The 27,546-nt window shown below is 44.8% G+C and overlaps 1 protein-coding gene across 1 annotated transcript in view; it reads right to left on the bottom strand.

Moving 5' to 3' along the window:
• The window catches only part of LOC124594452 (protein gooseberry-like), a 249,088-nt gene that overhangs the window by 18,846 nt on the left and 202,696 nt on the right, over positions 1 to 27,546 (bottom strand). The window contains exons 6-7 of the mRNA XM_047132828.1: positions 21,427 to 21,500; positions 21,149 to 21,270 (exon numbers count right to left, since the gene is read on the bottom strand). Coding sequence (XP_046988784.1) covers positions 21,149 to 21,270; positions 21,427 to 21,500 — 196 coding nt within the window. The remainder of the gene's footprint in view (positions 1 to 21,148; positions 21,271 to 21,426; positions 21,501 to 27,546) is intronic.

Raw genomic sequence — 27,546 nt, 5'->3', positions numbered from 1 at the left:
TCAGACACTGGATGCACATTCGGGAGAACAGCGGTTCAGGTTCTGCTTTTTCCGGGCTTTTCCTAAATCGATTAAGGTAAGTATCACTACGGCTCCTCAGAAAAAGACACGCCCGCTTTCCTTCGCAATCCTTGCGCCAAACCGAGCTAGCGCCTAGTCTCCAACGACTCGGCGCGACGAGAAACCTTGATCTTCCGCCTTCGCACCGCTAGTCTCCACAGCAGTCCGAAAACGCGAACTGGACAGGCAGAGTCAACGAAGTCCCGCTCGCGGTCCCTTTCATCCGACACGTCAGATTCGGAGAAAGGCGCAGTACCTGGGCGGGCGCGGCGCACGTATAAACATGTCTGGTGATTAGGTAGCGCCGGTAGTGAGCGCGCCCGGCCGCCACTACCGGGCTTAAGCACCGGTTGTCGGCCGCCGTGCGATTACAGTGGCCGCGCTGCGCCGCGCTGCAGCGAGTGTGCTGTGCGCCGTTGCGAGGAGGCGGCGGCCTGCTATTAGTGGGAGGGCCCCGTCCGCGTCCAGTAGCGGCACAAAAACACCACAATGACAGCCATCGCGGGCCCGCTTTTTATTAGCCGCGCCGTGTAATCTCGGCTGCCGGGCGCGCGGACAAATGAAATGAACTCCCATCAGCCTCACGCGGACCCGCCGCGTCACGTGCGCTACGGCTGCGCGCGGCTTCAGGCAGGCCCGTTACGTCGACGCTTGATGCCTCGCTGCCGACGCCCGTGCATCGGGCGCATTCCTCATGCCAGAGCTCGGGTGGAACCCACACGACTTTGACGACATCTCCAATCACGCTAAAAACGTCATTCCGAGACTAGCCTTCCATTAATGTATACTTGTGGGCGCAGTATTCTGCAACCCGTCGGGGAAGACTATGTTTTCGGATGCTTGGGCCAATCCTAATTTGTGTATGTACAAGGTTAAACAAAACAGTGGCTTCCGAAACATTTTGTCATAGACGTGCGATAATTCGGTAGCTATACGCACAAAACTGTTAGGTTGTTTCGTGGAGGAGACCAGACAGCAAGGTCATCGGTCTTATCGGATTAGGGAAGGGCAGGGAAGGAAGTCGGCCGTGCCCTTTCAAAGGAACCATCCCGGAATTTGCCTGGAGTGATTTAGGGAAATCACGGAAAAGCTAAATCAGGATGGCCGGACGCGTGATTGAACCGTCGTCCTCCCGAATGCGTGTCCACTGTGCTAGCCACTGCGCCAGCACAAAACTGTTGTAAAACAGCTAGCCTTAAGTACTGCGCCGTTTAGCTATTGCTCAAATGGCTCTGAGCACTATGGGACTTAACATCTGACGTCATCAGTCCCCTAGAACTTAGAACTACTTAAACCTGACTAACCTAAGGACATCGCACACATCAATGCCTGAGGATTCGAACCTGCGTCCGTAGCAGTCGCGTGGTTCCAGACTGAAGCAGCTAGAACCGCTCGGCCACTCCGGCCGGCACTAATGTACTCCGGTGTTCTTTCAGTAAATAGTCCAACATAGGTTTTTTTCTGAAAGCAGTGTGGTTTTATTCAGGATTCGAATACGCTGTATTATTAACCACTCATTTCGCTACAAAATAGTAGGGAATAGGTTCGTTCAATAAATAGTCCAACATAGTTTTTTTTTTTCTGAAAGCAGTGTGGTTTTATTCAGGATTCGAATACGCTACATTATTAACCACTCTTTTCGCTACAAAATAGCAGGGAATAGTGACTTTACCGGCTGTAGGTCCGGCTCTCAACTTTCTCTGCGGAGGAGAGATGGTGTGGCGTCATCGATGCTGTCGATGAGCTCCTGAGTCGCTGTTGTCGGTTTAGCAGGTGTACATTATTGCTTGACTTTAATGTAGCCCCACGAAAAGGAGTCGCATGTGTTCAGATCCGGAGAATGTGGCGGCCAATCGAGGCCCATGCCAGTGGCCTCTGGGTACCCCACAGCCACAATGCGGTCCCCAAAGTGCTCCTCAAGGACATCAAACACTCTCTTGCTTCGATGGCGTCGAGCTCCGTCTTGCATGAACCACATCTTTTCAAAATGAGGGTCTCTTTGGATAATGGGGATGAAACCATCATCCAAAACCTTCGCGTACCGTTCGGTAGTCACCGTGCCATAGAGAAACATCGCATCGATTTTTCCGTGACTGGATATTGTACACCACACAGTCACCCGTTGAGGGTGAAGGGACGTCTCGAAAGGGAAATGCGCACTCTCAGTCTCCCAAATGCACCAGTTTTGTTTATTGACGAACCCGTCCAAACTATGCATGCGCATACTAATCCCCATCACGCCCCACGGCTAACCGCGCAGTTTGAACTTCGTAACGCAAACCGTTCAGAAGTTATGTTGATTTTATTTCAAATAGTTCGGTATGTGTGGGTTTTTTTAATGTAGGTGTGTCTGTAGTGTGGGAATGCTGTAGGTCTTTTTATACTGCGCTATTTTGTCATCTTTATTTTTATGCATTTCTTAGAGAGTATCCCACCTAGCTTCCGTATGTCAACAGACAGATTGCCACCCGCTGACCCAAACTAAGCGCACAGTGAGAGGGCCCACACAAGGTTTTCTACAGTTACTAATGGCTCGACGGCTAGTGCGAGCAGACTGTAGAATTCACCACGAACACTGACGTGGGCGACGCCTGTCGGTGAGCCCTTCCCTTCCAGCTGTGGCCAGGTCCGGAAGCTGGCTGTGTCGGCCGGCGACTACTGAAGAAGCTGAGCCCGGAGCGGTGCGCCAGCTTCGGCGGCGATAAATCTCCTTGGCCGCTGTTTATTTCCAACGCGCATTTAATTACACATCCGAGGAGCGGCCTAAATGCTGAGTAATTGATTTATGGCCGGCGCAGATGAATGTTACAGATAGCCGCCACCACGTCTGCAATTATTTCAGATATATGCGCGCTAAACGTACGGCGAGTGCGGCTGAGCGGCCCAATTAATTGTCCTAAAGTGTTTTTCCCCGGGAGCCTGTTTATACATTCAATAAGACACGCGAGCGGGTGGTCGCACTGATAAATTAGGCCCGAATATATCGCGCCACCGTCCAGTGCTAGATATGTACAAGTCTCGCCCGTAAGGCAGCGGTCCTCGCCATATGACCAGTTTGGCTGGTGTGATCCATGGAAGGCAGGGCACATACTTTGGAAGGGCGTGGTTCAGACACCGACCCGACCATTATGATGCGAGAAACGTTGTAGTTTGGCTGCTGTGCAGCTTTTATGCATGTAATGCCCATTATTTTTTGTTACGCAGCTATCGACAAAAGCTTCTTTTATTAATTTCGTTTTCCTTTTATCTTCGTATTGACCAGTCAGTATCACGTAACAACTTCCATTCCTGTTCTTTCCTTGTCGTTGTTTCCTATTTTTCCAGTACTCCACGTTGTCTTATCTATTCTTCTGTCCATGTTGTTCCCAGTTCCTTATTCCTTCTGCATTGAAAGCCTTCCAAATTTAGCATTTTATTCTTACAAAAGATTTCTGTCTGTTATTTCCTATTCTTTGATGCTGTTTTTTTCTAATTCTTTCCTTATTTCTGTAATCCATACTACGGTTGATTTCTTCTTCCAGAAATACATCAATATTTGTTTCGTTAGCCTTTTCTCATTCATCCGCTAGAGGTGTCCAAAAAAGATTAATCTTTTCTTAGCCATAACTTCTGACATTTTCTGTATATTTTTGTAGATTTCCTCATTATTTCTCATCGTCTTTCGTATGTCTTTCAATTACCTCCATTCTGCCCAGGTTATAATTCACCGTTAGGCATTCGCATGCACTTCCATGTAAACATTTCGGTCGTACCACTGTGCTACAGTGTTTTAGTTCTGTTTCTCTGCATATGTATTTCTTGTTCAAATATTCTTTGTCGAACATATGGTCGCTCAATTTTGTCAACTCTCGCATCTACTGCAAATTTTTCAAGTCCATTCTGCTGCATAGTTTCTCCAACATATTTAAGTTTACTTATTCGCTCCATTTTAACTATTTGTGTTTCTATGAATTTTGGTGCATTTTTCATATTGAATTTGGTTTTTTTTTTCAACTGAAATTTTGAGTTCAGTTCTGTTATCTGTTTTGTTCCAGAAGATTTATTCGAATAACTACGTCTGGCAGATTCTCTGAAAGTGTTGCAAAATCGTCAGCAAAGGCCAGGAATTTTTCCTTAATTCCATTTGTTTTCCTTCCTAGAATTATTGGTTCAATTTTGCTATTTTTTAGCTCCAAATTCCAAACGCTTACTTTTTTCCATTGAGCGTAGTTGAACAGTATAGGTGATAAACCATCTCCTTGTGCATTTCCTCAAAGTTTTTTGGCTGACCAGATGGGGCGTTACGGTACATCGTCTGCAGCTATAGCATATATAGTCAGTGGTTATTAAAATGTATCATCTAATACGTGTTTTAATAGAACCTAGTATTTACAGTTTCTTGTACGTTGGTTGGCAGATTGTTTCCTACACGAACACAATAGAAGCTTTACATAAGAGCTCATAAGAAGAGACTAAACAAATAATCCGGGTGTTCCAAAGTCTGCGTGAAGCGTCTAATGATGACGTCATGGAGAACAACTTTTGTTAGCCACAACACGTTCGTTGATGCTTCCCAACGACGTTAGGCGTTGTTTTACTGAATTCGCTGGTCCTGGGACGACGAGATTTCACTGAACTAGCAGATGTGCTGCATGTAACCTACTCCAGTAAGTAATAGAGTGGTTTTCAACAAGAAAACCTTAACAATGAGTTCTGCAAGCAGAGAAAGGCATTTTATAAGTGAATCAGGAATTCGTACAACCCCTTTTTCTTTCCTAGCCATTTTCTTCCAGAGAAGATGATTGGATTACGGGCAACACACGCTGCATACGAACGCTGCAGCGCGCATGTGCCTTACCGCTTCCCAGGGAGATAACCAATACTAAAAGACACATCCAGAGTTAGCGAACATTCTGTTTGTAGCAAACGTTGTTCCCCATGACTTATCTATCACTCCTAGACGTTTGATGTAAAGACTTTGAAACACCCTATAGATTCTCAAGCCGCTGATAATGGGCTGTAATGCCCGAAAAAAGGTCTGGCAAACTAGTGTGAATATTTTTTTAAATTTTATTTTTGTGGCGTTACACAGCCTGAACGTGTTTTGGGAATGAAAACGTGATCCAAGTACACCGTATTCTGTTTATTGTCGGTACAAGTGGCCAGTTTCTACTGCGCGTCATCCTCAAGCACACACTTAAAGCTTCACGCTTCATTTCACATTCTAAAGCATCGTTGGTAACTGTGGACATGTATACATCGTATTTTTGTGTCACATACGCGACAGAAATACGATGTATACTTGTCCACATGTACCAGCGCGATGTATTAGAATTTGAAATGAAGCGTGGAGCTTAAAACTTGTGCTTAAAAATAGCCCACGGTTGAAAATGGGCAACTGTGAATAAACGAATTAAGCTTGCATGGACCATGTTTTCTTTCTCAAAATAGTTTGAATAACTAAAAGAAAACTCATAGAAGCAGTTTTTGTCCGCACTGCCTTATCAAAAATGATGAACACATAGTATCTCTGCCGTTTGTGAGAATAACTTTAGGTGAATGCCCTTCGACAGGAGAAGAGAGAGGACCACTTTTCGTTCCCTATCCCTCTCAAACTGACTGATGTTTCGTTGGTAGTCATCTCTTTGCCAACTGGGGATGGAATGCATGTCATTTAGAACAACACCATCGTCGAAATAATGTTATCCCAACTGCAACAACGACGACAGTAATTTGTTTTGTTGACTCCGACGGTAGCCGCTGTCTAAATGGTTCAAATGTCTCTGAGCACTATGGGACTCAACTTCTGAGGTCATTAGTCCCCTAGAACTTAGAACTAGTTAAACCTAACTAGCCTAAGGACATCACAAACATCCATGCCCGAGGCAGGATTCGAACCTGCGACCGTAGCGGTCTTGCGGTTCCAGACCGCAGCGCCTTTAACCGCACGGCCACTTCGGCCGGCAGCCGCTGTCTATAGTGTATTCTGTTATAATGTGTGACGTTGACGAACCTTACAATCTGCAGGTTTCTCTCTCTTTCTCTCTCTCTCTCTTTTTCCAAAACCTTTCAGTACATCAGACACTTCAGCTTATTTGAGTGTGATCCTAGAACTAGCATTTCAAGTTAACAACTTAATTAACAAGGATATTCTTTTTCTATTTCTTCTTGTTACAGTTTTTACTACAGTTTCATTGAAGGATACGGAGCGTTAGGAATTAGCGTCTTTCGATGAAGAAATTGTTAGAGACGGAATACACGCTTGGATTCGACATGGATGGGGAAGGAAACCAGCAATGTCATTATCAAAGCAAGTCCCGGTATCCGTTTTGAGCGGTTTATGCTTATTATGGGAACTCAAAACTGAATGTCCTCTGCGTTATTGTTTGCGCCACCATGTTCCATTTTTAATTTGAATAAAAGAAATTTAAAAACGAGAAACAAAATAAAGATGTTTTTATCTTCATTTTGTTTGGAATTTGCAATATTCATTCATTTGTAAGATGAGCATTTTTTGAGCATATTTACTGTTATTTGAAACCCCATCTCTGTTTAGCACGAGACGATGGCAATAAGTGTTACTTGCAGACATAGCCTGCCCTTTGGAAGTAGATATCAAGCTGTACTGCCGAGGGTTATTCTCTCATGATCAAGGATAGGAGAAACTGAAGAGACATGAAACAGGTGTCTTTGTCATTGACATAATTTTTTATATGAACGAAGCACTTCGATGTTTTTCACGCCCATCTTCAGGCGTATGCAGCAGATTTCTACATCAATGTATTTGCACTGTTGCTAAGCATATTTAGTGCATGTGAAATTACTCAGAATATGACACTGAACTAATGTTTTCATTCCGCGAGTAAGAAATTTACAAATCTTTCATTTATCGCAGTAAGGCTCTAGTGTCAGTCCACGAGTGGATGGAGAATTAGTTCACGGTGACCAATCACATACTCATGGTTACGACCCGCGTGTAAATGTGGAACGCTTGTCACTGATTGTCAATAGGGAATGTATTATAATCTCGATGCCGATAAAAAGTTCAATAGAAAGAAAAAGACAATATATCGATGTCGGAAATTTATGTTTCTTGTGGTGCCAAAACTTTTGCTGTCTGCCATAACTCAGTTTTGTTTTCAATTAATTTTTTTTTAGGTATATAAGTCAAAGGGTAAATAACCTTATTTGTCAACAAGGAATGAGCGTTCAGAAAAGATGAGCAACCACGTGCAGTTGCGTAAGCCTAGTGATAAATGGTAGTCCATAGTTGACTGTCAGTGTGACCAATCACTCACCAAAACATCTTTCACAACGAGAGAACCTGCAAATTAGCGATTTATTGTTGTACACAACTGAGGAAAAATACCAGTGAATCCATTTTCGTGCTCGGCTGTAAAAGTTCACTTTCTTATTGTTCACTACTAACGTCTAAAAGTAACATCTGTCCTACTGCAGCTCATAACAGTTAAGCAAACATGATTAATAACAATACATGAATTTGCGATGGGAAGACATAAATAGTTTCGTCAGTGGAAAGAGTTCCACACGGTAATCGTGTATTTTTTGACACAGAATTCCTCAAATCTAATGACTGTATAGCTTTTAAATGTCGAAAGAAAATAAACCTCACGTTACTGGGCAGCTTTGCCCATATGATATTATGTATTACGTACGGCAGAGATACATCTGTGATATATTATGCATAAGATACATCTGTAATTACGATGGTTATTGTTATACTTGCCAGGTTTTCTTTCCAAAAAAACGTTTACACCCCACGCATCAGATTACACTTTCGTTCGGTCGGTGCTGTTCGGTAACATAAATCTGACTCTAAAACTGAAGTGAATGAGTTTGCTCTGGGCATACTTCTTTCGAAATTTCGAAGTACAGATTTTACCAGCGTCGTAAAAGTGACTGATTCTCACAAAATATAAGGCAGCGACTGCGGACGACATACGAGAACTAATGAATTTCCTCGACTACTGGACAAAGTATAGGTTCGACTTGAACACGAGAAAATTACAGGCTGCATTAATTAAATTTCGTCGAAATGGTCCGTAGACCTCCCTCGTTTCAATTACTGGCTATATATTTAATTACTCAGTGCCGGCTTATTATCTCGAGCTGTTATAGCCGCTGGCAGAATTTCCCGCCGCAGCTCCAGACGTTTTTCTCTCCTTTCGCCGCTCCAGGGCAGACCACGGAGATGAGTCTATATTTCACAACCGGGAGACATCTTCCTCTGACTGCTGTGCGACCTGGTATTACTTTTCGCAGGGCGCCTCCCGCTGCGTGATAGTGTTCATTAATGTCACATCAATTAGGAGTATGTGTCAACCGCAAGTTGCAGCCGCCGTGCTATTAGCATATTTCCTGTGCGGCCAGATTTCTGGCTAATAACTCGACGGGTTAATTATGTACATTGCAGAATTGAGTTTATGAAGGCGATTACTGGCCCGTTAATTACGTAGTGCCCAGCAAGACGCTGTACTTTCTGGCAGCGGCTGTATAATTACGAACCGCCCATGTCGCCACAGATGCGCCTATTCTGCAAGGCGCAGAAACGCGCGCTACCCGAGTTTCCAAAAATACCGGCCCCGCCCTCTAAAGGCAGGTGGACTGCACAGGTACGTAAAACGCCACAACGGATAAGTGTAGGAACAGTCCTTACGAGAATCTGAAATGAGTGGTCAGGTATTATTATCGAGTGTATTGTCTGCGCTGTCACAGGAAACGTGACTTGAATGTGTGTGTAAAAGCTCTGTGAACGGACTCGAATTAGGGGCGGGAAAAACCGGATGGCTAAATGCAATACCATTATTTTAGTTCCGAATAACCGCTATTTTGCGGTATTTGTTTGTTCTCGGTTATAACAGGTTTTTTTCATTTTTTTCCAATAACAGGGTAAAAGTCCGACATATCAATATGCCTTAGCTGCAGTGCTAAAATTTTTGTCTTAAAAAAAAAATCTTGTTTCTAAAAAAGCGAGTAATTTTTATTCCTAAAATTTCCACTGCTCTGAAATACTGGATTATTATATAAATTTTATATAACAACGCCCACAGCTAGAAACCAGCTATAAACACGTGATATAAGAATATAAGAATCGGTACAACATTGTAGAGACAAAAATGCACCTGTTGCTGTGTGATGTGGCCTACTAGACGGTACGCCTCTACGTGGAGAGCGCAAGACTTGCCCCTACGCGGTCTGTACAGTAGTTTCTCGCTGTCATCCTCGGACATCGGCTGTATTGCAGAATGGCGTTACCCCTAGTTTGGAAGGATTTTACAAAATATGGTAGCAAAGAAATACAATGTTCCATTTGTATTAAAAGATTACAGGCCGGACGAGGCACAACAAACCTGTGACATCAAATAATTCTAAAGCATCCACATTGTTCATAGGAAGAAAAGGAAAATTTGATTCACATGCCAATAATTTTACCGACGTGCTATAAACATGAGAGAGTAACTGAAGCCGTAATTTTGGGGTTGCTTCATGGTGAAAAATTGATACCATCCAAAAGTGACGATGCAGGAACATCATCAACTCTTTCGCTCTCGCTGTCACCACGCCCGTCTCCTTCACCTTTACAATCTTTGCTGGAAACAACGAGCTAGATTTCTGCCCCAGCCGTAACCACATATCGATCGTGATCTACTCCTTCACCTTCATTAGAATTTTTCAATCTTTGATTGAAATCTATTCTTATTACTGCTAGTTACAACAATAAAGAAACCGAAAATCAATTATATCTGAAACCTGTTACTTTGAGCGGTTTTAATAGTTTAAACTGGAGACGAAAGGAACTGGCGTAACCGAAAACTGTTGTTTCAGCGATAACCACCATCTCTGCACACCCGATAAACATTAGACAACCCTCGGTATACATCGCGCTATTACCGTGCCTCGCCACCTCTGGCCTTTATAATGGTCTCACTCCAGCGACGAAGGGTGTTTGTGCAGGTATTCCACATGGGGCCGCAGCCACTCATTGGCAATTACATCATGGAAGCTACCAAACAGCTACGTTTCACCCGCTATTCCAAACAGTCGAAGGAAGAGAGGAAGGTCAGGGTTTAACGTCCCATCGAAAACCAGATCACTGGAGACGGGACACAAGCTGCAACTGTTGCTAGGATGGAGACAGGAATTGGTCGTGCACTTTCAAAGGACCCTTCTCGATATTTGTCGAGAGCGATATGGGGAAGTCACGGAGAATTTAAATTTGGATGGCTGGAGGCTGATTTGAACAATCTTCCTCGCTAATGCGAGTATAGTGCGCTGGCCACGGAGGCACATTGCTCGGTCGGGGCAATCTAGGTGTGACTGGGTGTCCGAGTGCTCGTCATACGTGGAAACTACGCATGTAGCGATATGAGAATGGCTGTTGTTATCTTGGAAGACGAGACTGTGCAAAGCACACTAGTAATGAAGATGTAGAAGAAAGAACATCAATTGGTCACAGATGATACTGAAACATTCATCATTTCGATTTGCAGCTCCTTGTTTTTTTCGTATCTGCAGTTAAAATTGTTGGATGTAAGGTCCGCCAGTTATGAAAAACATCGTTTTTTCCGAAGTTCTCAAACACGTTTCAGCACCTCTGTGCCATCATCAGTGGGTTTCTGATTTATTTAGTCTGTAATGTGAACATTTTTACTAAATGATTACAAAATTACGGAAATATTTTGTTCAAACAACAATTTGTTTCTTTTAGTTGATACACTTATATTGGGTTTGCATGGATTTGCAGGACCACTTGAGCATGTCATCTGCAACCAAACGATGTTGATGAGAAATTTTGGTGGGAGTTAACTTATCATTTTATGCTTCAAACGTAATTTAGTTTGTCGCGATATTTCACGCATATGTTCGTATTCACTTACGTTTTTCAGGAGGCTGAGAAAAAAGGGCTTGCCACGCAAAAATGTGCAACTTGTGCATATATCGAACATTTTGGCTGCCTGAACCATCGGTTAATGTATGCACGTCAACTTTTCATAAATTAATGAAATAACAATTTGCACAGATCTAAAAATGAAAAGAGATGACTTCCTGCCACACATATAACACAATGTTTTCCGGTGCATCATATTTTTAGGTCACCTGAAGATATCAGATAGTCTTGTGTGTGGATTATACGTGTTACAAACCTAGCAACGCTTCTCTGGATTCCGTCGACCTCTTCATATCGAGTGTGGTGGTGCAGTTCAAATCTCCGTTTGCCCATACAGATTTCGGTAGACTTCGGTTTTCCTTGGTTTCTCTTAATAGTTTAAGACAAATATCTCAGTAGTTGGTACGGTCCACTTCCTTCAGTGACCTTCCCCTAGTTCCATCTCCAATGACCTCGTCCAATTCTCTTCATCTTACGTCATGTCAACTTGGTTAGGACCCCAAACAGAACAATATACTCAGGAACGATTTTACGCACTGTTTCATCTAGGCCATTTCTTACAGAGAACGGGGAACTATATATCAAAGACTGCTATACTTTATCTTATTTGTTGAGTTAAATACGGGTGGCAATAAAGAAATCGGCAATTGCGGAGCACAGCCTCACAAACAAACATAAAATATTGTTCGATGAAGTCCTCAGCTCGTGGTCGTGCGGTAGCGTTCTCGCTTCCCACGCCCGGGTTCCCGAGTTCGATTCCCGGCGGGATCAGGGATTTTCTCTGCCTCGTGATGACTGGGTGTTGTGTGCTGTCCTTAGGTTAGTTAGGTTTAAGTAGTTCTAAGTTCTAGGGGACTGATGACCTAAGATGTTAAGTCCCATAGTGCTCAGAGCCATTTGAACCATTTTTGAACCATTGTTCGATGAAGCAAAAATTCTGTCCCATGCCTCCACGTACTGGGATTCTGTTATTAAGGAGGCTGTTGAAACAAGAATGAGCCAAAATAACTTTAACCGCGATAGCGAATACCATCTGAGCTGTGCATGGAAACAAGCGCTTGATGCGGAGCAGCAGCAGAGACGTTCCTTCCAAGGTTTACGTTCCAATGGAAGCGGTGGCGCCACCGGCGCACACAGTGACATCGTCTGCGACAGCTGTACGTAACCGCCGACCAATCATAAGCCGACCAATCAGAAGCCGTCCACGGGCTATAAATACGGCTACCACAGCAGCAATGAAGTCCCTCCCTCCCCCACTCCTCCTCTCCTGGCAGGTCCGCGGACTCGTACACGGTTAGTGAACATTCGCGCGCCGGAAATCAACGCCTCGTGTTCTGTGTGTGCCGTCGTTTTGTGCTTAAGTGGTTCAGTGTTATTCGTTTTGTGCACCTACGTTCACGTGTGACAATTTTCGTTTCTGTCTGTGTCCAAGTGTCTGAACAATTATATCTTGGACTCTACGCCCGTGAATGGCACCTTGTATTTTAAAATGTGTTGTCTCCGTTTATATGTCCACCATGTTTTTTCTCTAAATGTCTTCATTTGTATATCTGTGTTTCTCTGCGGCCAAAGAGCGGCGTCGTATGCTGCTGCAGGCCTGCCTGTACTACAGGTTTCAAAATAACAATAAAGAAAAAAACAGCAATGAAGACAGTCAGCTTCTGACGATGACTATGGAGGTAATCGTCGAAAGCTCGAGATTTTATCCAGAACTGACGCGGCAAGAATACCGAGAATGTTTTACATTTAAATACGAGTGTTATATTATCATCATAATACAATTGCCAAAGCAAGTAATAATACTAACAGACATTAATCATAATAATAATTAGTTTAGCACACTGAAACGATGTTCAACAGAAACAGAATGGACATTAATAGAAAAAAAATTGAGTTGACAGTGACAGTGACTGTTGTGGAAGAGCAGACTGTTTCAGCAGATAACACTGTTCTGAAGCGTAGGGTGGTACGGTGCTCCGAGCAGAAGTGGGGTAGGAAGATGGGGTAGGGGTCAGTCAGAGTGAGCTGGATACACGTATGTGATCGTTTACTGCTTTTCGAGGGTGAAAAGGAGAGTAATTTCTCCATGATTTTGAGGAAGATGTTCTAAAGTCGTGTTCCTGATAGATAAAATGATTTTGAGAAGATGGCTGTGCTATTATGTAATGGTACAAGAAGAATTCTGCTTTACTGAAATCTATTGTTTCACATATGGTTTTCAGACAGAAATGATGAAGTGGTTTATTTAAGATATGAACTACACTTCCACAGAATTCACCCAACAAACATAACTATTCCACTCACTCTCCCCACAACTGGTTTTATGTGCTCCGTCCATTTCGTTTTGCTTCGTAGTTTTTACATCTAGCTACTTAATCGGTGTGCCATGCATCAGAACATTACTATTATTACTACAACATTATATACATCTCATTGCACTATCTTGCATTACTGGAAATACTGTGCCAGTCCCTCTTAGCCTCTTAGCAAGGCACTCTGTCGATGCCTTGAATAGACAGAACGCACCGTTAGCAGGGTGCTGTCGAGATGGACAGAAAATCGCACAGGAAGTTTTTGTGAGCGTGCCGTTTGTGGTCGTTAGGCGTGCAGCTCCGCGACCGCACGCGCGTGGGCACGGGCGGTGTGGCCCCGACTGGCCACGTGTGGCGGCTAATGAAGGCGACGTGCTAATTACCGCTGCAGCTTCAAAGGCGCCGCCGCGGCCAGCGATTACCTGGCACGCCCCACGTCACCTTTCAATATTCTCTCCTAGCGCGGCCCACGGACCAATAACTCTTCCCGGCCCTCCGTGGACCGCACATCCACCACAGAGCGTGCTTTGCACATCTCATCCACGAGTCCGAAAACTTTCCGACATATTTTATCGCTGCGACTACTATACCGCTACTCCGAGGTGTACTGTCTATTTTTGTTCAGTTTTTTTTACCATCAGAGTGGTTGGAGAACAGAAATAGGCTTATCCGGTCCGTCCTTGAAATCGGCTAACACGTCTCTCACTTCCAACAATCTTTTGTGCATGAAAGTGATTTCACACTGTGTAGATCTTTCAAGAACTAACCAGTCGGTCCTGTTCGCAAGATAGAGACAGGGAAGGACATACGGCATTTTATCGAGACTCTGTAAAGGGAAATACAAAAGTTCAATCTAGATACAACGGATGTGGCGTGGAGAAAGTCTGTAAAGTGAAATGAAGAGAAGATAAGTGTTTTTGGTAAGACGAACATAAGATAATATCAACAGAAGCAGCAAATGGTGTATCGGGACGCGATTCGTCATGGACAGGAAGGTACAGCAGTGTGTGATTTACTGCGAACAGTTCCGTGATAGGATTGTTTTCATCAGAATCGATGACAAACCAACGACGGCCACAATAGTAAAGGGAGATGAAACGCCAATAATTACGGATGATCGGAACTTGGCAGTAGGGGAAGGAGTTTAAGAGAGAGTTACGGGAGAATATGGGCCCGATAGTAGAAATGAGTGAGAAGAAAGACTCAGTTTTGCAATAAAATCCGGCTAGTAATAGCGAATACACTGTTCAAAATTTATATGAGGAGAAGGTACACTTGGAAAAGGCCCAGGGGCAAGAGAAAATTCCAGCTTCCGTACGTCATGGTCAGACAGAGATTCCGAGATCATATACTAGACTGTAAAGCATAAATAAAAAAAAGAAATGTGTGTCGGAAGGACTGATTCAGCATACAGTCAAAACATATTTGGTGAAATTAAAAGTAAAGGCACCGACATTAAGCCTGTAAGAGGAATTACACTGTTGCACGCAGTGGATGAGCGGAAAGAGTACAATGAAGGCTTCTACGAGGTGGAGAACCTGTCTGATGAAGTGATAGAAGAACAAATGGGTATCGATATGGGAGAGATACACTATGTGATCAAAAATTACCGGACACTCCCAGAAACATACGTTTTTCATATTGCGTGCATTGTGCTGCCACCTACTGTCAGGTACTCCATATCAGCGACCTCAGTAGTCACTAGACATAGTGAGAAAGCAGAATGCGGCGCTCCGCGGAACTAACGGACTCCGACCGTGGTCAAGTGGTTGGGTGTCACTTGTGTCAACACTCCTAAATATCCCGAGGTACACTCTTTTTGATGTGATAGTGAAGTCGAAACGTTGAGGGCAAATTATGGATTGGGTGGCACAGGAGAGAAATTCATGGTGGGCTGCACCATATGAGTCAAAAGTCTGAAGACTGAGAAAAAAGAAGCCATACTTACAATAATTTTCATACTTACAGAAGTACGATCAGAAGTAAAGCTTTGAGGGCGAGTTGTGACAGTGCATGATACATCAGTCGATAAGGCTCGCAAAACGCAAGGTATCCGTTTCGAAACCAGGTCCAGCAACCTGTTGCAACCTCCTACGGAGATTCAAAATTCTGTTAAATGAGCCATTAGACAACGCTTCACTGTTCGTCATGAAGCTTCAGTCCTCCACTTCTCTAAACATCATGGTTTTAATTTTCCAGAAAATTCAACTGGAATCCTGATTGACACACATGCTTTCCTGGTGTCGGCTCGGCATTGCCCTTTTAATTGGAAGTAAAAGCACCTACTACAAGTAGGGCAAGCAGGAGAATGATCTTGATTCGAAACTGAAGCTTATGAAAGCACACCTCACACGGGAATAATTTTCGTCAGATATGTACGTACACCAACACAGATCGCGTCCGTCGGGAAGTTTATGCGTTCATTGTGAGCGTGAGATGGCGGGTGAACAATTCGTTCGGCGATCAGCTCCACGCCGGTTGCAATAGCGGAGAGCGCGTGAATACGGCCAGATGCTCATTCAGCAGTCCGCTGGAGCAGGTCGCACTGGAGTACAAAGGCGGACGTGACACGACGATAATTTAAAGGCGTGTTGTGTATTCTCTGCAGTGCTGTAAGATATGCGGTGTCACGTGTTTTGTGTAGCGTCTGAATGTTTGTTTTTATAAAGCCCCTCATGGACACGTTACAGTCAGAAAAGATATACTGAGAGCCCAGCAGAGCCTCTGTGTTACGATAACACGATGCCTTACGCCTCACAGTTACTGGAGGCCGTGCCAAGACTGCATGCTATTTTTATACTCACGTAAAGTAGTTTTCATGTGGTATTTCTCTCGCCGTTTTAGTTTTCAACAAATTCTATGGCCTTCATATCAAGTCCGATACAGAGTGTTTCTCGATTTCGTATCAGATATCATACGTAATTTTGCTTTTGGGGAGAAGGTTGCTTTAATCAGGGCTTCCTTACAGTCAGACACTAATGCTTTCTCGATATACATAAACTCACTGGATAAAATAGTCAGGAACAATAGAGAACACACTGGACGCTTTGCAGCGCCGTAGTTGTTGTAGAACTGTTAAAAGCTGCCAACACGAATAATGTAGTAGTATATGTCCTCGGTGTAGCAAAATATTTAACGTAAAATATTTACAGATACACCAATGTTCTTCGGCGGATACCTGCGGTCGTATCTAACAGTTGTAGGTAGTGATATCAGAACAGAATAGCCTCGCGGGAGACTTCCTCGTCCGAGTCGGAAATAGGCGGCGGAAAAAAAGTAAATAGAGTTCTGGGTGTAAGTAAGTAGGATAAGGATTGAAAATGAGAATGGAAGAACATAGTGTTTTCCCTTTAATTAAAAATGTAACTCATCAACTCAGTGAGTTTTTACAGAAAATAACACGAGGCCGGTTTTTAGACCAACAAAGAAAATAAGTCAAGCCTTCAGATCTATAATGGATAGAAAAGGATAGAAGCCCTTCTCCGTGGGCGTGCAGGGTACTTACTTGCATCAAGGTCTATACTGGAACTATAGAGAGAAGCGTGAATATAGAGGTCTGAAGGAAAGCCTTTGTCGACTAGGGGAGGAAGATTCAAATGGCTCTGAGCACTAGGGACTTAACATCTGAGGTCATCAGTCCCCTAGAACTTAGAACTACGTAAACCTAACTAACCTAAGGACATCACACACATCCATGCCCGAGGCAGGATTCAAACCTGCGACCGTAGCAGTCGCTCGGTTCCGGACTGAAGCGCCTAGAACCACTCGGCCACCGCGGCCGGCTGGGGGAAGGAAGAGAAATCAGTTGTTCAATAACACGCTCTTTAGTCAGCAGATACGGTGTGAGGTGTACCGAAACCAATATTTTGTCTACTATGATGAATTACTCTCAAGGGCTATAAGAGAAGCGAGCGAAATACATAAGAATAGCGACAGTTTTAACACAAAAGAAGAAGCCATAGATAGTAGCTCCATAGACTCAACAGATAATCTTTGGCAGATGACAGCTCGATAGTTAAGTTTCATCTTTGATAAGTATTACCTCTGCCATTTTCCTGGTAGTTATGTCTCTCTCTGACGTCCGACCCATCAGTCGGCAACACTCAAAGGAATCAGGAGCACCTCTGACGGACGACAATCATACAGTGCGGAAACTTCACCAGCAATTACGACAACCAGTCGTGAAAGCGTTCACTGTGTGAAGTATGCAACTTAGTTGGACGCCATTCACCAAGTAGCTCACCCGTCAAGTCCCGCAGAATAACCGTGTTTCCAAGGTTTCAGCCTACTTCTTCTTGGTTCAGTATTGATATTTTTCGTGTATTTTGCGATCAATGTAGTTCGCTTAAAGGAAGGCGCCCTCATAAAATCTTTATAATGCTATCATTTCAGATGCGAAATTTTAGTCTTTTTTTCGGTTATTTATTTGTTCTTCTGTAGCTCTACAGGGAAAAAGAATTCATGCGTAACTACGGAAATGGAAATGAGCGTTTGGCGTCAATGGCCGGGAGGCCTCTGACTGGGCAGGTCCGGCCCCCTTGGTGCAGGTCTTATTGCATTCGACGCCACATTGGGCGACCTGCGCGCCGGATGGGGATGAAATGATGATGAAGACAACACAACACCCAGTCCCTGAGCGGAGAAAATCCCCGACACAGCCGGGAATCGAACCCGGGCCCTTAGGGCGGCAGTCCGTCACGCTGACCATTTTTTTGTGTGTGTGTGTGGGTGTCACACGACATCCGGTCAAGTTCGTTTTGTTGATCCTTCCAATTAGTTTTTATTACAGAGGCCAACCATCTCTCCGGCCGAACACGCTGAACTACCGTACCTGCGCCCATTCAACTATCGGGGCACGACATCACTAACTATGAGAGGCGTTCAATAAGTAATGCAATACATTTTTTCTTGCCGAATTTTGGTTGAAAAAATTCGGAATGTACTGTGGGAGATCATGGAATATTCTTGCATCATCTCCTATATTTACACGAAATTCTGATACGTGGCGGCGCTATCCGTAGCCTTAACAATAGCGTCTGAACGGAGAAACGTTCCAAGCAGAGCTTTCATTGAAGTCCTGTTGGCGGAAAACCAGAGCATCGCAGGTAACCGTAGGCGCTCAGAACGTCTACGGGGACCTGGAAGTGAACAAAAGCACCGCGAGTCGTTGGGCGGGGCGAATGTCGTCATCGCAAAATGGTCGCACAGAACTGTCCGATCTCCTGCGTGCCGGACGGCCGCATACAGCTGTGATTCCTGCAGTGTTGGGGCGGGCAGGCACTCTCATTGGAGGTTACTGAAGGATCACAACCGAACACCTCGCTGCCAGCTATGTTCTCTGTTGACAGTGCTGGCAGGCACGTCCACCAAGTGGTGTGTGCCCTCTGGGTTCCTCGCAGCCTAACACCAGACCATAAAAGCAATACAGGACCTTCTGTCCAGAATTGCTTGCGCGTTAAGTTTATAGCGAAAATTTTTTGTCGAACAATGGCGATGCAAGAGTTCATCACTTCGAACTGGAAAGAAAACGGCATTCCTCGGAGTTGTCCACACCACCTCTCGTCCGAAGAAAAAGTTCAAAGCCGCACCCTCAGCCGATAAAGTCATGGCGACGGTCTTCTGGGACTCTGAAGGGGATATTCTGTTTGATGTCCTCCCTCATGGTGCAACGATCAACTCTGAAATGTGTTGTGCTACACTGAGGAAACTGAAGAAACGACTTGAGCGTGTTCGGCGCCACAAAATTGCAAACCAGCTTCTTATCCATGACAACGGAAGGCCTCACGCAAGTCTACGCATTCGAGAGGAGCTCACAAAATTTCATTGGGCTGTTCTTCCTTACCCACCCCAAACCAGTATCTCACACCTTCCGATTTCCGTCTGTTTGGTCCAAAGCAGGATGCACTCCGCGAGAAGCGATATGTGGATGATGGGGAGGTTATTGATGCAGCGAGATGTTGGCTCCGACTGCGACAAGTTGAGTAGTATCATGCGTGCATAGAGGCCTTCTCAGTAAGGTGACGCGAGGCCGTCACATTGAACGGAGGTTATGTTGGAAAACAGGGTTTTGTAACCAACAGAATGGGGAATAATATCGTGTATTGGAATCCTGAATAAAACCAACCTGTTTTCAGAAAAGAAAATATGTTGCATTCCTTATTGGAAGCCAATCATACTGATTAGCGTGAAAAATGCTATGTAACTTTTTCGACGTCTTTCACCATTATACAGGGTGGTGCAGGTTAACGGGAAATTTCGAAATAACATCATTTCCATGAATAAATTCATAAAACTGGTAATTTATTAACGAAAGTGAATGTATTCAGTAAGCCCTTATTCAGTATGTCTTTACAATCAAAATGTACAAAAGTGTCTCTTTACTTTTTAAAGACGACATCGGAAAGATGTGCTCCCATTCAGCGTTCACACTCTAACAGCCTGTTACGAAAACTCTGGAATGCGCGGTGTAGCAAATCTTGGGGAATGGCAGTGATTTCGTTTTCAATGTTCTCCTTCAGTTCATGGATTGTTGCAGGACGTGTACGGTACACCTTGCCTTTAAGATATCCCCACAGGAAGAAGTCGCACAGACTAAGATCAGGGGATCTCGCAGGCCATGCAATGTCACCGTTACGTGAAATAATGCGTCTTCCAAACAATTGACGAACTGCTGCCATCGATTGTCGAGCAGTGTGTGACGTGGCTCCGTCCTGCTGAAACCACATGTTTTCGACCTTAAGATTAAGCTCGTACAGTCTCGGTGAAAAGAATGTTTGAAGCATTTCAACATATCGAGCGGATGTTACTGTCACTTCACTACCATCAAATGGCTCTGAGCACTATGGGACTTAACTGCTGTGGTCATCAGTCCCCCAGACTTAGAACTACTTAAACCTAACTAACCTAAGGACATCACACACATCCATGCCCGAGGCAGGATTCGAACCTGCGACCGTAGCGGTCGTGCAGTTCCAGACTGTAGCGCCTTTAACCGCTCGGCCACTCCGGCCGGCTCACTACCATCCTCACGTTCAAAAAAATAAGGGCCGATAACACCATGACATGATACAGCACACCATACTGTGACCTTGGCGCTATGTAGTGGTCGCTAGTGAAACTCACAAGGATTGTCCTGTGCCCAATAACGAAAATTCTGTTTGTTCACGAATCCGTTCAGGTGGAAATGGGCTTCGTCTGATATCCATAAGTTACCAAGGAAATTCGCGTCCTCGTTGATTTTAGCCAATATCTGGCTACTAAGCTCCATACGTGACGCTGGGTCTCGTTCATGTAAGTGTTGCACAATCTTCAACTTATAAGGATGGAAGTCTAATTCGTGCAGTATTCTTTGTAAGCTTCGTCGCTTAATCCCTTGCGAAGATCCATGCTGTCGAACGGAGCGGCGAGGACTTCTCTCGCTTGCAGCTCTAGCAGCTGCAATGTTCTCTGGGGTACGTACCGTTGGAATGCCACCTGGAGGTTTCTTTTTCAAGGCAGATCCTGTTTCTTCAAAATTACGCACCCACGTTGTAATCGCATGCGCAGATGGGACACGGCCATGACGTCCAAGCTGGTAATGCTGTCGAAAAGTTCTCTGCGCGGCAGTCGCACTATCACCATTTTTGTAAAACGCTCTCACAGCTACTGCACGTTCCGCACCAGTCCAGTTCTCCATGATCACTAAATGGCAATGCGTTCACATCAATTGTGCAAAGTTTCGAACATCTGCCGGCGCTACAATGCTGCCAACTGTAACGTTCAAAATTTCCCGTTCCCCTGCGCCACTCTGTATGTGTGTCGTTAGATTTTCTATTCACGCAGGAAAGTCAGTCTGTATTATAAAAAGTGATTTAGCAATAGCGCAGCCGTAAGGAGAGGCGGGGTTTACCTGTAGTTGTCGGGCCAGCAGGCGGCAGCGGCGGCGGCGGCGGCGGCCGACACCTCCTGCTTGGTCTGGACGGGCTGCGGGTGCTGGGGGTGCGGCCGCGTCCAGGGCGACGCCTGGCAGTGCTGCGCCGCGGCGCCGCTCCCGGCGCCGGGGTAGCCGCCGAACTGCGCCACCGCGGCGCCGCCGCCCGCCGCCTGCGCCATGCCGCCCACGCCGACGCCGCCGCCCACGCCGCCCCCGGCCACGGCCGCCGCCGCAGCCGCCTCGGCCGCTGCTGCTGCGCCGTAGCCGGCGGCTGCTGCCGCGTTGTACGCCGTGGGGTAGCCCGACTGCGCCCACGAGCTAGCGTGGCCTGCACCGCCAACACAATAGCCCCATGTTATATTCTTCATTTATTTCTGGCTTTCAAACATAAGCCATTCCGGCATCTGTTGCATGAAAATAAAAAACAATCTGTTACGCAAATGAGACTGCAACAAACAAACAAACACAACACACTCATACACACAGAAACCAATGCTTACCATTTTTTAATGAAAACTGTATCACCATTTGACTGTATATTTTTTTTATTATTTCCACTATTGTGATAAAACGTATGGATATATCACTTATGGTTAAAATGTCCGTGTTTATACACCTTTTTTATATTCATATTACAATGTGCTTCAGACTTGCATGCACATCTGAAGCACATTGTAACGTGAAGACACAGACACTCTACAAATACAGACATTGTAACCATCATAACCATGCCTCGAAGGAATCACGAAATCTGCGAGCGTAAGGTTTGTGCCCTCCGTGTCATAGAGAAGTTTCATGCACTCAGAAACTGATACTAGTCCTGACCACTGTATTTATTAATTTTATGCTGCCTTACACAATTAGCCGGCCGGTGTGAGCGACCGGTTCTAGGCGCTACAGTCTGGAAACGCGCGACCGCTACGGTCGCAGGTTCGAATCCTACCTCGGGCATGGATGTGTGTGTGATGTCCTTAGCTTAGTTAGGTTTAACTAGTTCTGAGTTCTAGCGGATTGATGACCTCAGTAGTTAAGTCCCATAGTGCTCAGTGCCACTTCATTACACAATCGGCCTTACGTCATTCCCAAAGGCTCAAAATATCTCTGGCACATTCTTAGGTCAAACAAAAATTTATGAAACTTCGATACAAAGTATCTGGTGTACATTATTTGATGACCTTTGAGTCTGCATCTTGTTTCGTTTTACCTAAGAATGTGTTATAGATATTTTGAGCATCTGGGAATGGTGTAAGGCTGAAACGCGTAAGGCAGTATAAAATCAATAAATAAGTGGTCAAGAGTGAGTGAGTTAAAAATGCCGCAACATCTAACAAAGCATTTATGCAATTTACTGCTGATATGGAAGTTAGGGTCGGCCCCGGAGGCGTGGACGGGTAGCCCCTGTGTTTAAAGGGACCGCTCACAATAAGTGGAACATTCTCGATCGAGTCACGGTCTGACCTAAACAGCTGGCGCCAAACCGGATCAACGAATTGCGAATCAGTTTCGTAAAAGGAATCACATAATGTGATCACGTTCGCCTCCGTAGCCGACTGCGGTGCGGAGGAACCGGATTCGGTTCCTGATACTGTCAGGGATTCTTCTCTGTTGGGAGGACTGATGCGAGGTGCTCTCAGCCTCGTGACGCCATCTGAGGAGCTGCTCGACAGATCAGTAGCAGTTCCATGGTCAAGAAACTCGACAACGACCGGGAAATTGGAGTGCTGACCACGTCGCATCCAGTGACGCCATTGACACAGGTCGATCGGACCCGATTGTTCGTCTGTGATCAATAGGGTCAGAATGGAGAACTTTACCTTTACCTTTAAAATCCGATTACATGCAGGAAACGTGACTGCATGGGGCTTCGTAAAAATGTTACAGTTCGTATATGTATATGTAAAAAAGATGTCTAGTAAAAAATACGACAACAAATTGTACACAGAGATTATATTCAACGCTGTATCTCTTGATATACACTGTTACGTCCTGTGCTGTTTCAATGTTAACGAAGATACTTCATTTTGAGACGCCTGGCTTTTTTATATGTAGATATGAATTGTAATGAATTTATGGACAGAAAACTAACGTAACTATCACTAAACGATGATTTAAAATTGACCCGGCCGCTGGTGGCCGAGCGGTTCTGGACGCTTCAGTTCAGAACTGTGTGACTGCTACGGTCCCAGGTTCGAATCCTGCCTCGGGCATGGAGGTGTGTGATGTCCTTAGGATAGTTAGGTTCAAGTAGTTCTAAGTTCTAGGGGACTGATGACCTCAGATGTTAAATACCATAGTGCTCAAAGCCATTTGAACCATTTAAAATTGAATTAAAAACAGACTTGACCCCAATAAAACATTATTTCGCAAATGTAACTGGTTTCGATTAAAATATGACTATCTTCAGACCATATACAAAATGACGGCGGGCTGTGGCGGTGCTCTCAGAAGGTATCGTGGATCCACGAACGTCGAGCAGCAGTTGACATTCGTGGATACGATATCTGCTCTGTTCACCATCAGAGCCTGCCGTCATGGCGTGCATGTCTGAAGATAGTCTGTTTTGAGCGAAACCGGTTACCATTGACAATAAATATTTCATTGCGGTCAAGGCTGTTTTTAATTCAATATTAAATTATTTTACCGAGATCGGTGATATTCTAAGCGAGAAGAGTTCTCAGAAATTACTAAGGGAAAGGTAAAATCTAAACTACGTAGTTGGATCAGGAAGACTAGAGAAAAATAAAAAACATAAAAAAATAAAAATAAAGAAAAAATAAACATGGCAACCTTACGATGCCGAAGGTCTGTAATTCTGTGCTTGAACAGGATGTGGAGTGAACTCAAGGTTGGTTTAATGAATGGCTATAGGAACTTCAAGAAATGTTTGAACACGATAGGAACAGAGGAAGAACTCTCTAAGTGCGGACTATGTTGTACAGGGGGTGAAACTGCGCTACTTAAATTTTTCGATCCCAAGCACTGGATATCACAAGACGCAAAACATTTGGGTCACTAAATCCTGAAGAAACTGTCGCTAACGGAGACCTACTACTACTCTTTAAGGGCACTGGCTGGATTTACTAGAGTCACAGGGAGAGATACCGCACATAGTTAGTGTCGGTGTGGGTAGCAGGGAGCCAAATCCACTGTTTTTTTGTCTCCATGGTTGTATCAAATCAAATCAGTCAATGAGAATGTGAAAGTCAGAAGAGGACAAAACAGACAATGATTATATTGTATCAATGATGTTACAGTGATGGTGCGTCCAAATATATCCATTCGTATATTAACAAAAGCTAATTAGTCTGTGAACTTAGTGTCAATTGATTCAAATGCTAAATGCTCAACGATTTTGAGGGGCGTTGTGAACATCTCGTGTGGATCTTCTTCGGAAGTTTCAAGAACCGTCTTTCAGGACAGAAGCTATGAACGTTCTTCAACCCATACATCTCTACCTCTCAGAGACTGCGCAGATAAAATTAGACGAACAACAGTTCACACAGACCAGTAGATCGTATTTTTTTTTTTAATAGGAGAACGACTTCCGTATTTCGTGGCTGTGTAAATTCATTCGATGTTCCGATGTTTCGTATCTTACTGTGCAGCTGCCAGCTCCTTTTTTTTAGCGTTTTTGCTGTTTCAATTGTGTAGGTCACTGTCGTACGGGCGCGTAACAAAACTCTGCTATGTGAATTCGGCAGTCTACCTTACTTCTTACATTAGCATCAAGTAAGGCGCTGCGCGATGGTGACAGCCAACTGTTAACACAATCTCCATTATACAAGGATAGATTCACTACCCTAGGACGAAGCTGAGGGACAGGTGTTATCCACTAATACTCCAAATTAGTATGTGGGATCCTCGCTTACTTCCTTCATCACGTGGGCATCACTAGTTTACATCGATACCCTGCCTTAATGACAGCAGAACAAGTGGATGCTCCGCGTCAGTGTCTCGTCCAATTAGGCGGCAGTTGTTGGCGCTGATTTACGGTGCGCAGTTGGCGTCCCCGCGTTTGATGCATGCCGTTGCTGAAACAGTCGCTCGCCCTGGCCTGCGACACAGAGGGAGATCTCGCGCCACGCCCGCCGCCAGCGACGCGACGCCCTGCTGCGACCGTAAACGGCTGACGCTAAGGGTCCATTGAGCGGCGCGCCGGGGCCCCGTGATGTACACCGCAAGGCCGGCTTGTCGCCAGCTGTGAGCCGCGGGTTGCCGTCCATCAGGCGCCGGCGCGGCTACCGTGCGCCGACGCGCCCACACAGGTCGCGATACACCGCTTTCTCCGTGCCAAGAGTCAGCTCTGCGCTCTCCAGTAGCCAAAGCAAGCGGACAGTCACACACGCAATATCTCAACTGTGATACGTTCTTCCACACATATTGATGGTACGAAGGGGATTAGCGAATATAAAATATAGCGTGATATTTGAAAATGGCGTACAGCTCCGTAACGTACAGTCACAATAAAGGTAATTATGCAACAACATTTGCTTGATATTTTGCTTCTGAACAAAGAATTATTGTGGGAGGTCTGTTCCTTGAGGCCCATATCCTCCAGTCCTTTTAGTAGCTATTTGTAATTTCGTGTTTGCAATATACAGGGTGTTACAAAAAGGTACGGCCAAACTTTCAGGAAACATTCCTCACACACAAATAAAGAAAGGATGTTATGTGGACATGTGTCCGGAAACGCTTAATTTCCATGTTAGAGCTCATTTTAGTTTCGTCAGTATGTACTGTACTTCCTCGATTCACCGCCAGTTGGCCCAATTGAAGGAAGGTAATGTTGAATTCGGTGCTTGTGTTGACATGCGACTCATTGCTCTACGGTACTAGCAGCAAGCACTTCAGTACGTAGCATCAACAGGTTAGTGTTCATCACGAACGTGGTTTTGCAGTCAGTGCAATGTTTACAAATGCGGAGTTGGCAGATGCCCATTTGATGTATGGATTAGCACGGGGCAATAGCCGTGGCTCGGTACGTTTGTACGAGACAGATTTCCAGAACGAAGGTGTCCCGACAGGAAGACGTTCGAAGCAATTGACCGGCGTCTTAGGGAGCACGGAACATTCCAGCCTATGACTCGTGACTGGGGAAGACCTAGAACGACGAGGACACCTGCAATGGACGAGGCAATGCTTCGTGCAGTTGATGATAGCCCTAATGTCAGCGTCAGAGAAGTTGCTGCTGTACAAGGTAACGTTGACCACGTCACTGTATGGAGAGTGCTACGGGAGAACCAGTTGTTTCCGTACCATGTACAGCGTGTGCAGGCACTATCAGCAGCTGATTGTCCTCCACGGGTACACTTCTGCGAATGGTTCATCCAACAATGTGTCAATCCTCATTTCAGTGCAAATGTTCTCTTTGCGGATGAGGCTTCATTCCAACGTGACCAAATTGTAAATTTTCACAATCAACATGAGTGGGCTGACGAGAATCCGCACGCAATTGTGCAATCACGTCATCAACACAGATTTTCTGTGAACGTTTCGGCAGGCATTGTCGGTGATGTCTTGACTGGGCCCCATGTTCTTCCACCTACGCTCAATGGAGCACGTTATCATGATTTCATACGGGATACTCTACCTGTGCTGCTAGAACATGTTCCTTTACATGTACGACACAACATGTGGTTCATGCACGATGGAGCTCCTGCACATTTCAGTCGAAGTGTTTGTACGCTTCTCAACAACAGATTCGGTGACCGATGGATTGGTAGAGGCGGACCAATTCCATGGCCTCCACTCTCTCCTGAACTCAACCCTCTTGACTTTCATTTATGGGGGATTTGAAAGCTCTTGTCTACACAACCCCGGTACCAAATGTAGAGGCTCTTCGTGCTCGTATTGTGGACGGCTCTGATAAAACACGCCATTCTCCAGGGCTGCATCAGCGCACCAGGGATTCCATGCGACGGAGGGTGGATGCATATATCCTCGCTAACGGAGAACGTTTTCAACATTTCCTGTAACAAAGTGTTTGAAGTCACGCTGGTACGCTCTGCTGCTGTGTGTTTCCATTCCATGATTAATGTGATGTGAAGAGAAGTAATAAAATGAGTTATAACATGGAAAGTAAGCGTTTCCGGACACATGTCCACATAACATATTTTCTTTCTTTTCTTATCATTTCCTGAAAGTTTGGTCGTACCTTTTTGTAACACCCTGTATAGTTGGCATCAGCACAAACAAATACTGCTCGTCACATCTTTCCATCGACGTCCAGTTTAGGCAGTAAGCATCGGTTTGTTTTCCGTTACAAACAAAAAGAATTTTAAAACTGAATTTTACGTGCCCATTCGACAAAGGTGTACCATATGAATCTAATACGACATTGAGTATTAAGGGGGGTAATAAAACACGAAGATTAA

This window comes from Schistocerca americana, chromosome 2 (genome assembly GCF_021461395.2).
Source record: "Schistocerca americana isolate TAMUIC-IGC-003095 chromosome 2, iqSchAmer2.1, whole genome shotgun sequence".
NCBI classification, from domain to species: Eukaryota; Metazoa; Arthropoda; class Insecta; order Orthoptera; family Acrididae; genus Schistocerca; species Schistocerca americana.
The sequence above is the reverse complement of the archived record's forward strand: the minus strand, read 5'-3'. Positions and strand labels throughout refer to the sequence as shown.